Here is a 12,288-nt window from a genome sequence, read left to right as displayed (position 1 = left end):
GCAACCATCACTGTACACTTAGTAAGCAGTAATTAATCGGCTTGATTTAACATTTAGTGCGCATGCGCTTATCATTGTAAGGACATTGCTTTTCTGCGTGAGATTAATTATGGCAGAAAACCAGATATTGTTACTGTTCTACTCTACAAACTATTATCACGTCATTTACATTTTAAATAACATAAAATAAAAAATAGCATATCTCGTTAGCGTAAGTATAAGACGATTTAAATGTCGTTAACACAATTTCTGGTGATTTGCTAGAATACGCCCCTTTGAGATCTGTATTCATAAATTCATGCATTCACGCTCTCATTACGTCTTTTTGATCTTAGAGCTGAGCGCTTAACTTAAGCCTGTCTTAAAATTTGAGAGCAAGGTGCGCGAAAAACTGCGCAGTCGTTCATATGTATGACAATTTGTTTATATTTTTGTTGTGGTAAGGTGTAGCGTCCTGTGTGTGAAAGCGTTTTTAATATACATATTTTGGTCATGGAAAGAAGACTTGTTATTAATAAATCAAATCAGTGGCCTAATTTATAGAAAGCAAAATTCATTAATTAATAAAATAGAAATTCAAGTAAAATGATTTAATCACTGTAGAAGAAACTATGCAAAATTGACCAAAATTCGGGCAAGATTTGAATCTTGAAAGCAAAATTTTTAAATGCTGTTTCAACGATTAAGTTATTTCCTGACCTGTAACGTGCACGTTTTGGATTAAACTGAGTATGTAATTGAACTGGTGCTCATTTACCCGCAAAAATTGGTACATGCCGTAGAATTTCAGATTTTAATTCCTGATTAATTAACCTCAGCACCGCTTTGCCTCCCTCACGACCCTAATTTCACGCCTGTACTTTCATACACTGTCAACACAGAGATAACAATAATCGTCCTCTTCGTTGTAACGTCTTGTGACACAATTTATTTTCCACCTCAGCTTTTTCTACGATTATATAACCTCGAACACAAAGAAACTGTGCGCTGTCAACCAAACGCATTGCCACTGCGCTTGCGCATTAAAGTAAAATGGGAAAAATTTATAATTTTCAGATGTGAATCTCATTGTATGAAATCGGGTATCTGTTGGTGATTAGTTTCTAATTAGGAGAGCAGATACACGTGCTTCCCTTGTGTACGCGACAGGTGGTTTCGTACAATACGTGGTGTCAAACTATTTTCCGTTAAGGGTTAATATGGTAAAATTTAGATTGTTACTGAGAAAACTTAGTGCTTGTGTCGTGGGCGTACGGAATAATGTTATAATCAAGGAACTACAACTTCAAACAGAATATTAATTGTGATTCAAATTTAACAAGGTCTTTGATATGGTGATCTCTTAAAAACGTGGAGAGTCAAGCTGAATGTTATGAAACAGCTTGACAGAATCAAACAAGCGTAAATTGATGTTATGGTCACTTAGTTTGGAATAAGGCTAGGGTTACAACATACAAGATAACAAAAAAAAATTGATCGAAGTTTATTACAACACAACCTTTTCTGAAAAATTATCATTTTTTTGCCATTTTTGTTTTCTGATAACCTCTATGAAGTAAAAACCACTCGCGTTCCCACAGATTATTTGGCTTGAATTTTTTCTTCAATATTTTTTTTGTTCCTTCATTTTTTCGAGTTTTGAAGTTTACATTTAATTTTTGAATTTTTGCACTTTGCAATTCAGTTTCTAGATTTTTTCAGTTTTTTATTTTCTTTAATTTTCCAATTTTCCGATTTTCCAACTTTTAGACGTTTTAATTTTTAGATTTTGCAATTTTTCGATTTGAAATTTCACGAGTTTTCAATTTTTAGATTTTTCAGTTTTTCATTTCTTCAGTTTTTCCAGAAAAACGAGAAAGTACAACTTATACTACGTGACTTACATTAGGACTACAGCCCAAAATTATTGATTAATAGACTGACTTTATGTTTTTTATTACAATATCTATTGTTCTTTGCGGCAAAAACTTGTTGAAAGAAAACTATGAATATAAAAAACAATGATTAAGCCCCACCCACCCGCCCCAATCGCAATTGTGATGACTGATGAGTTTTTCATTCCTGATCAGACGATGGGCGGAGTTTAATAACTGTAACATATTATTTCCCTAGAAAATTTTACCCTTTTAAAAACATATTTCATATGGTAATTTCTTGTAGAGAAATGAGCACTTTGCAAGTAAACTCCGCCCTTCAGCTCACGATAAACAAAATATTCATTACAGTTGAGAAGGGGTTGGTGGGCGGGGCTTATATTTGGTCCATTTTTCCTTAATATACGAAGTCTTCTTTTCCCAACAAGAAACTGATAATATGTTTAACTATCCTGTTATTGAAAGAAAACTCCATATATTAGAAGAAAAAAACAAAAATTAAGCCCCACCCACTCGCCCCGATCTCAATTGTGATGAGTTTTTCATTCCTGATCAGACGAGGGGCAGAGTTTAATAACTGTAACATATTATTTCTCTAGAAAATTTTACTCTTTTAAAAACATATTTCATATATTTCTTGTAGAGAAATGAGGATTTTGCAACTAATCTCCGCCCTTCAGCTCTCAATGAATAAAGCATTCATTACAATTCAGAAGTGGTGGGTGGGCGGGGCTTTTATTTTGTCCATTTTTTCTGAACATACCGAGTCTTCTTTTCCCAACAAGAAACTAAAAATATGTTTAACTATCCTGTTGTAGAAAGAAAAATTGTATATATTAAAAAAAAAGAAACAAAATTAAGCAACCCTGATCTTAATTGTGATGATTTTTTCATTCGTTGTTAGACCGAGGGACAGGGCGTAATTGCAAAATACGTATTTCTCTATTGATTTGATTGAGTTTGTCTTCTCAAAACATAGGACTAAAATTATTAATTAAACCACAATCGAACAAAATATTTTTTCTCACATTCTCTAGAAAATTTGTCACACCGCATTACTAGTACAAGAAAAAAAAAAGGAAATACGGTTCATTGAAATGACGTCATCAAAATTTTAGTGGGGATGATTAACCAAATTTTCGCTAGCATTTAACTATCTAGACGATATTTCTAACATACGTAAAAAAATTGAAAACAATCGGTCCAGCAGTTACAGATATTACGTGTCTAATAAAAATGGATACAGATAGACAGACAGACAGACGGACGGAAACGGGAGATTACATTTTCATACTGAAGGGGTCATGAAACGTCGAGAAAACATAAAAGTGGCGTCCGATGGACTCGATTACTACGCTTCCTTAACTTACGCTCGTGAAGCAATAGGTACAAATATTAGAATTAATGAATTAAAACTAAATGGATGGAACCCAGGAGCGACAGGTGTCAAGTCTTGCAAATACTAATACATATTAAACAATAAACATGTTATATAAAACAAAACAAAAAATATGAATATATCAACCATTGAAAATAATAAGCAAATTTAGTTATAGATCGCAATATAGCACCGATCAATGAAACATCTTATAACGGTTGAGCAAATCGAATTTATGTTCAATCTTTCAAGTATTCAATCCCGGCAAGATTTTTTTTCTGTTTATTCGAAATCCGAGAAAAGTTTGTGATTAATATAAAAAATATTTAAATAAAATAAAAAAATAATAAAGTACTAAAGCATGAAGGAAAGGAGTGAAGCATGTAACAATCGTATTTGTATTGTACAAACTAAGTAACCGTTCTTGTTCATTTCCTATGCAGCGACGAGTTGTCGATTAAATTAGGCTTCGTGCCGATCTGATGCATAATTTCCCAAACCTAGCGTATCGCATTTAACTGTACATGATAAATCAGATTTCTTTTAATTATAACAGTCAGCTCAAATCATACCCCAGCGATTCTTAGCATGCAATAATTCCTCAAACTAAGCGTAAGTGGTTAACATAATTGTTAGTCTGTTATAAAAGCTCCTTTTTATCGTAATTTATGCGCTCTGAGCAGCCTTAATCTGCCTAACCATCAGCCCATTATATCAATCCCGTCCAAAAACATAAATGTCAGACTCTTGTTATTTCCACTCCGACTGCACCCATTTAGATCAAGTCTACACCTAACGAAAAAACAAAGACAATATCTCGGCAGCAATTTATCGAAGAAACGCGATTTACGTCACCCGAGGATCGGAGAATCCTCTCGAGAATTGATTTACATCAAAGTTTGCATGTATAATCTTGAACCGTAACCTTGAGCTAGCTTTGACAGGATTATAATCCATCTTTACTCAAGAGCAAATAGGATCTGAAGAACGTGTTCGGATAAATAATAAATTGCGCGAATTGTTCAATTTCCAGTGGATTCCATCGGTGACAAGACAAATGCGGCGTAACAGAAAAACAAATTGTATTTGCGGAAAACGAAAAACTTAATTAAACAAAAGACGTGACTGCCGCAGCAGGGCGCAATTCCTGCAGAAACCCATCGCAGGAATGTCCCATTAGGAATGAGCGTCTGAATACTTGAAGTTGTTAAAATTGGGCCGCTTGCCATTCGCAGAAATGTTTATAATCCAAGGTCTTCGATTTACATGCCTACGTATAAAAGCGAACTATTTTGCAATGTTCGCCTACGGAGTGTCGAATTCAATTTCGAAAAGCACAATTAAGCAATCGAAGCAAAAAGCGGCTTTGTTGTTGGAGAATGTGTAGTCCTGGCGATTTTCGCATTCCGCATTTGCATTCTCCGGGCAATAACTAATTGACAGTGTTGAAAAATCGTGGATCTTCACCGTTTCACAATCTATTGTCACGAACATGGTAAATACAACGGGTAATTCTGATAATAACAGCACGAGAGGAGACAATAGGTCACAGCGTCATCCTTTATCTTCGACTGCAAGGATAATGAGTTATGCAGAGTGTCCTTAAAAGGTGCGGTCCGGTAGAGTCTGCTGCCCACAAGGAGTTTTTTTGTTATTATTTTAATTAAACGATTGCCTTGTGGCAGTAACGAATGATCCTTTCAATTCGAGTGTTGTCGAGATTGTATCAGGAATGTACGCAATTACAATAAATTCGAGCGTCTCGTGATCGAACACCATTAACATATCGCAGGAAAAAACAAGACGGAATCAATTTTCCAGGAATCCGAGTCAATTTGTACACACGGATCATAAAATCTGATTAATTACGAAGAAATATATATTTTTCCGTAACGGTACCACCAAGCGGCTCTAATTGGTCAGCGGTCCGGTGCAGACAGTTATGGGAATCGCAGGAGTCGACCGTAATTGGGCGAAAGCAGCGATGTCCAAATTCGACCACTTTCTCTCAAGAGTAAAAGTGGAAAAACATCGATCTAGAGACAATGCTAGTGTGAAGAAGGTTTATTAAGGTGACATCAAAAATATAGACTCTATACACGCACGCTTTCAAGTTTTTAATATAAGTACGGAATAAAGACGGCCCAAGTGCTTAGCCTGGGGGTACGCCAGAGAAATCTAACGCGATTCTACATTTTAGCGCTAAAAATGTCCATCGCTGTACCACGATAGAACCTAGAGCAACCATGAGGTGCATTTATAAAACATACATTGCATAAGATGCATCAACACGTATGCATGATTAATTGCATATAGTCGTTAATAAAAATCACAAATAACAACCTTGGAACATATCTAAATCCAAAGGAAGCTGACGCAACTAAGTTTTGGATCTAACAATTTGAAGGAGAGATGAGAACTTATTATTGTGCAAATAATGATACAAATTGTAACTTTTATAATACCAGTGTCACAGAAGACAAAGTCGAAAGTCAAAAGAAGATAAACAAATTGTCTTTTTTTTCACATACTTGTTAAATGTTTACGAAAGTATCAATTAAAAGAGATAATGTGATCAACTACAATAAAATTCATAAATTCATAACCGAATCACAATAGATAGAAAAAAACAATAACGGAATGTATATTAAATATAAATAATTAACAAGAAAGTTTTCAAGTGAAAATAGATGTAAACTTAGAGGCTGCTAAAGAAGTGTAAGAATTGAGCTAACAGAAATGGCAAGCAACGGTGGGAAGAACTGAAAGTTCGTTGCATAACACGAAAATTTAAGTGGAAAGAAAGAAAAATGTGATGGTAAAAACACTGAACAATTATGGGACGATTTAAAAATATAATAGTGCGGTTAATCACGCTCGCTTGGATGAAAAATCAAACTGTTAGGTGGAACGAAGAACGAGGAAACAAATTAATGTGGAAAGAATCTTGCAACAACAGAAAAGATGAAAGTCATGGCGGCTACGATAACAAATTAAAAATAATTATAAAATAAAGTTAAAAAAAAAAATAATTCTTTAGCCGTCTTTCTCTAATTTTATCAAGTAGTATTTTTTAGCAGCGTTTATTTCGTCAGGACCTTTTCGGAAATCAAATTACAATTATAAATTATAGAAAATTGGTAAATAATATATCTAAATAATACCACAGGAAGGAAAAGTTAATTGATTATTGACTTTTTTGTGAGAAAGAGAGAAACTTCTGAAGGTCTTATACAGTCCAACAATTCCATTTGATTGATTTTGTCTCCTCAAAACCGAGGAGATGTTTAATTAATTAATTAAGCTGCAATGGGGTAAAACGGATCGAATATTATTTTGGTCCTTACGGAAATTATTATTTTATTAGTATTAAATATAGAGGGCTACGACATTATTATATTCCAGTATTTTCGAAAACAATTGAAAAATAATGTTTAAAGAATAAAAATTAATTTATAAAATTTAAATGGCGTTGACTAAGCAAAATTTTAATCTGACGTCCTTACTGTATTGGTGAGAGGATGAGACAAATTTTAATTAGCGTTTTACCATCTACACATAAAATTTGTTTTTTTTTTTTAATACATACATAGAATTTTTTTTCTACAACAGGATAGTCGAACATGTTTTCAATTTCTTATTGGGAAAAGAAGACTGCGTATATTAAGAAAAAATGTACAAAATATAAGCCCCGCCCACCCACCCCTTCTCAATTCTGATGAATATTTTATTCATTGTTAGCTGGAAGGGCGGAGTTTAGTTGCAAAATCCTCATTTCTCTACAAGAAATTACCATAAAAAATATGTTTTTAAAAGGGCTGAATTTTGTAGAGAAATATTGATGTTACAAATAAACTCCACCCTTCTAAAATTAGTTCGTGATGACTAATGAGTTTTGGTAAAGTGAAGTTCAAGAGTATAAAAGTGTTTTAAAAATTGTTTATCGTCGTCTTTAAAGGAAAAATTAAGGTAATTTTTCGTCCATCCCGGAATAGGTGGGGCTAGTATTTGCAAAGATAAGACTGATTTTGGCAAATGATATACCCCTTAAGAAAATAGAGGGCGGGTGGGCGGGGCTTATATTTGCCAAGATAAGACTGATTTTGGCAAATGACATACCCTTTAAGAACATGGAGGGGGGGGTAGTATTTGCTAAGATAAGCCTGAACAATATCAAGAGTCGTCACTAGAATGAAGAAGGGGTATAGAAAATATTAAAGTGTTTTAAGTTGTAAGTACTAGCCCCACCTACCCCACTCTGTTTTCTTAGAGGGTATATCATTTTCCAGAATCAATCTCATCTTAGCAAATACAAGCCCCGCCCACCCACCCTCTATTTTCTTAGAGGATATTTCATTTGCCAAAATCAGTTTTATCTTAGCAAGTACAAGCCCCGCCCACAGCCCCCCTATTTCCTTAAAGGGTATAGCATTTGCCAAAATAATTGTTTTATTAACAAGTTCTAACGACTCTTTTAAGCATTCTTACGCAATAAAAACATTTTAAGTGGTTATTAGATGAGCAAATATTCGTGGCATTTTTGGCATTCTACAGAAACCGAACTAGTAAATTTCTTGTTATTTTTCTATAAATTGTTTTTTCTTAGCTCATCCAGGAATTTCTTGTTTTATTAATTTAGTTTCTGAATTTTTAAAATGTGGAAAATATTGCACAAGAAAGTTTTTGCAAAGTAATTGTGATAAAAATCAAGACGGATTCATAAACCACAAGTATACGAGTATATTATTTCGTAACATTTGGAAAGCCTTATTTACATAAAATGATGGAAGACGTCATGAAATTGTTGGTAGAGATAATTAGAAAAATTTTTAGCGTTTTACCATCTATACGAAATTCCTAACGTTCATTAAAAATAGACAGACGGAAACGGCAGACCTATTTTTAGGTATTCCAGAGAACATGAAACGTCGAGAAGACATGAAAGCACCTAATCGCCAGAGGGGGCCTACAACATTTCCTTAGCGTACGCTCGGGAAGTAAATAATATACATTTGACAAAAATAATTCTCGTAACTGTTGCTAGAGAAATAAAAAGTGGAATTCGGAACTGAACATATTCGTTCATTTATAAATTTGTAATAAACATATGTTTGTGTTTTTCTTAATTTCAGTTCTGTTCCCACACCTAAAACAAATTTGGTCTGTATTTCATTTCCTTTTGAAAATAGATTTAAAATAAAAAAAAAATCACAAAATCGAAATCGTAATGCAAAGGACAAAAAAAAGAAAGAACGAGAAAAGAACAAGACACAGAAAAGGAGAGAACGAGAAGATGAGAAGGACAAAAGGAAAAAGAGATGACAATAATGAACCCTCAGAAAAATCAGTAAATAAATTGAGGAATAAATAACTCATCACAATTGAGATCAGGGCGGGTGGGCGGGTCTTAATTTTTGTTTTTTTTTTTTAATATACAAGTTTTCTTTCAACAACAGGATAGTTAAATATATTGTCAGTTTTTGTTGGGAAAAGAAGACTTCGTATGTTAAGAAAAAATGGATCAAATATAAGCCCCGCCCACCCACCCCTTCTCAATTGTGATGAATGCTTTATTCATCGTGAGCTGAAGGGCGAAGTTTAGTTGCAAAATTCTCATTTTTCTACAAGAAATTACCATATGAAATATGTCTTGAAAAGGGTAGAATTTTCTAGATGAACAATATGTTACAATTATTAAATTCCGCCCCTCGTCTGATTAAGAATTAAAAACTCATCACAATTAAGATCAGGGCGGGTGGGTGGGGCTTAATTTTTTTTTTTTTTTCTTTATATACATAGTTTTTTTCAACAAATTTTTGCCGCTAAGTCAATCTATTATTCAATAATTTAGGACTGTACTCCTAATTAATGTTAGTCACATAAAATTACTTGTACTTTCTCGTTTTTCTCGAAAAACTGAAGAAATGAAAAACTGAAAAATCTAATAATCGAAAAATTAAAAATTGAAAACTCCTGAAATACTCAATATGTGACAAAAATTAAGGCGGATTCATAAAGCACCGTCATTAGTATATATGTATTATAAATTGGACTGTAAGTTTTTCCTACCAGAAATATGATAATCTCAAAGCAGCTTTTTTCATCATCACCATAAAGGAATAATTTGCCAATGAACAATGTCATTCAGAAATAAGGTAAACCAGAGAGGGTCTAAAATCGAACCCTGTGGCACTCCAGAATATACAGAAATAGGGTGATATTTAAAAACAATTACTTCAATAAACCCTGGCCTACTAGTTACTATGAAGCAACTAAATTGTGAGTGAAAAGTTAAAACCAAGTAGATCCAATTTTTGTAAACGCAATGTGTGATTAACACAGTGAAAAGCTATTTCAAAATCGATATAAACAACATTTACCTGCTTTTGACTGTCAGTTGCTTGGAAACTGGTTGATACGAAATAAATTAGTGATTGTTGACCTCTTGGTCACAAATCCATGGTGACATTTATTAATTAAGTGCTTAATACTAGCCTGTATTTTCTTAAGAATTAAAAAAAGTTCAAAAGACGAAGTTCGACAAGATTGATAAACAGGAAGGAGATGTAAACGAAAAAACAAGGTATCAAATATCTTGGATGTTGTTAGAGTGCTTGTTCTGACAAGAACATGTAAGATTCAGACTGACAATGCGAAAAAAACGTGAGAAGTGATATCTGTTTTGGAATTTATTGAAAACCTTCTAAAAAAAAATCAAGATAAAATCCAAAAAAAGAAGGTATATAAAAACCTGGAACAATATTTTACTAACACTGAGAACCAAACGAAGTTCATGGACGGATGGCAAAATGAATAAGAGACAAAAAAGTGGCGCCAATTTCTCCACGAAGATTAAAAACATCGGACTTCCTATAGCAAATCGCACCAGGAAGACTCGATTACATCAATATTTTTTCGGTAACGGTACCACAAAGCGGCTCTAATTGGTCAGCAGTCTAGCACAGTTGTGGGAATTTCAAAATTGACTTATAATCGGACGAAGCGGGGCGATTTCGAAATTTGGTCACTTTCTCTCACGCATAAAAGACAAAAAAGCGCATCGTCTATCCAGACAATGCTTGCAAAATAATGCCAATATCGATAATTAAATGACCGGCTAATTGAAAGGCGGAGAAGCCGTCAGTTCCCACGAATAACTTATTGTTGTGTAATTTACCACCGTATTATTAAATCACGAAAGTAAAAGTCGCCCTTTAAAAATGTTTATTTATTTTTGCACGATCGCGATCCAGCTCCGGATTTCCGGTTACAATGTTTGCGGAAGAAATTGCGCATCATATTTCGTGTCATTTTTAGGTCATTTCTGCATGTGTGCAATGAGAGAGAAAGTTCTGTCATCTACAAAATTCGCTCGATTTGTGTTTACATACCTCTGGTGTCCACAACGCTAGCGTAAAAATCCAAAAGAACCGCGTCGAACCCGGTAAATTTTTGACGGCCATTTCGAAAATGCTAAACCGGACGATGGACAAACAAATCACATGTTCAAAAACAGCCACCGTTTTACCACAGCACACTCAACACCATTCTCTTGTGTTAATTTAACTGGAATGAAAGTTAACAGAGCTGCTCGTCTATGCGAGCGTTGGGATCTCCGGAAGGTGGTTTTGATAACGTAGCGACCAGCGTGTGCGGTCCCCATCAAACCTGCTTTCGCCGCTTACTCACCTGTGTAACCGTTGACACAGAGTCAGAGTTCGAGGAAATTTTTTTCGCGAGAGGAAGGAGATGAGTCGGCTGACTTAAGTCACTTCGGTGGAATCGTCATTGCCGGGTAACTACCGGCGGACACCGTTGGGGGCAGCGCTGTTGTATCGACCGCCAACTTGTCGATTTCAGCACCGAAAGGCGCCACCATAGCCGCCCTCTAAAAGTCCGCACGCATTTCAGTCGGTTTCAGAAGCCCGTTTCAGTAAGAGAAAAGTCGCCGATTTCAGCACTCGAAGCGTACGTATTGAATAAAACCCCTTAAAAGTAGACTATTTTTCATACACTTGCGTTTAGCTAGTTGCATTTTCGTAGCCGCTTCCACTTTTTTCGTTGTTTTAAGTTATGTGAACATTCAACTAGTTAGGTTAAACGCACGTCTATGTGGATCAATAGAATGTGTCTTTCTTCGTCTTTGCGTGGGCGCTTTTTGTTCCTCCCGTATACGTTGACCCCGATCTTTCTACAATTGCATGTAGTGTCACTCTCTGAAAAAATGTGCTGTCTCGGGATTTTCATGTAGCGCACGTTCGTCCGTCGGACCTTTCTATGCAAATCGCGTGTAAAAAATGTAAATCGTTACGTACAAGTTTCGAGGGTTGAAAAAACCCATCGATTTCAACGAGCCGGTGATTTAAAACCTCCACACAAAAAACGCGAGCGTGCGGTTGGTTGCCTACTCATCTTAATCCCTTAACCGACATTTCTTTGATAACCACTAACACAACCCACTTTAAAAGTTTCACGTTCGATAAAACACACCCTAAAACTTTGATTAAAATCTTAAACGAATAACGGTAACGCCTTCCTATATACGAAAAAATTTATAGAGATTTCAGCCGCATTGTTGCAACCCCTATCGTAAACCCCGATCAATAAAAGCTTAATTCTGACAATAATTTGTAGACGGGTTACCCAAAGTTTAAAAAGTTTTCCCATGCCACCTACTCGGGAGCGCAGGTGTTCGTCTTTCCCTTTGAGGGAAGGCCAATATAGCAAATTTCAAGCATGTGTGACAGGAATAATAATAAAGCACTCTAATTGGATAGCGTTTGTCAAATTAAACCGAAATAGACATCGATAATGAAATTTCCCGGCGCATCCACCATCTGTAAATTGTAGGGTTCCTTTTGTTTCATTAGAATTACGTTCAGAATTTCAAGTACGGGAACCCACTTTACTGTCGGAATTGCCTGAAAATCGCTGAGTGAATTTTTTTGCGGAGTTGGACGGAAAGTTTAAACAACAAATTACGGCTTTCGGGTGTTCGGAATTCGTTCAGGCTGAAATGAGGATTGAAACGGCAGC

General features: G+C 35.1%; 1 protein-coding gene across 2 annotated transcripts in view; it reads right to left on the bottom strand.

Moving 5' to 3' along the window:
• The window catches only part of LOC135141289 (uncharacterized), a 70,153-nt gene extending 59,317 nt beyond the window's left edge, over positions 1–10,836 (bottom strand). The window contains exon 1 of one of the 2 annotated variants that reach the window (XM_064072274.1): positions 10,644–10,836. In XM_064072274.1, the coding sequence (XP_063928344.1) occupies positions 10,644–10,715 (72 nt within the window). In that variant the 5' untranslated portion in view covers positions 10,716–10,836. The remainder of the gene's footprint in view (positions 1–10,643) is intronic. The other variant, XM_064072265.1, reaches the window with a different exon arrangement.
• Between the last annotated feature and the right edge of the window lie 1,452 nt (positions 10,837–12,288).

This window comes from Zophobas morio, unplaced genomic scaffold, assembly GCF_036711695.1.
Source record: "Zophobas morio isolate AGI-343-1 ecotype UQ-CSIRO unplaced genomic scaffold, CSIRO_AGI_Zmor_V1 ptg000004l, whole genome shotgun sequence".
Lineage (NCBI taxonomy): Eukaryota > Metazoa > Arthropoda > Insecta > Coleoptera > Tenebrionidae > Zophobas > Zophobas morio.
This window is presented reverse-complemented; position numbering and strand designations above follow the sequence as displayed.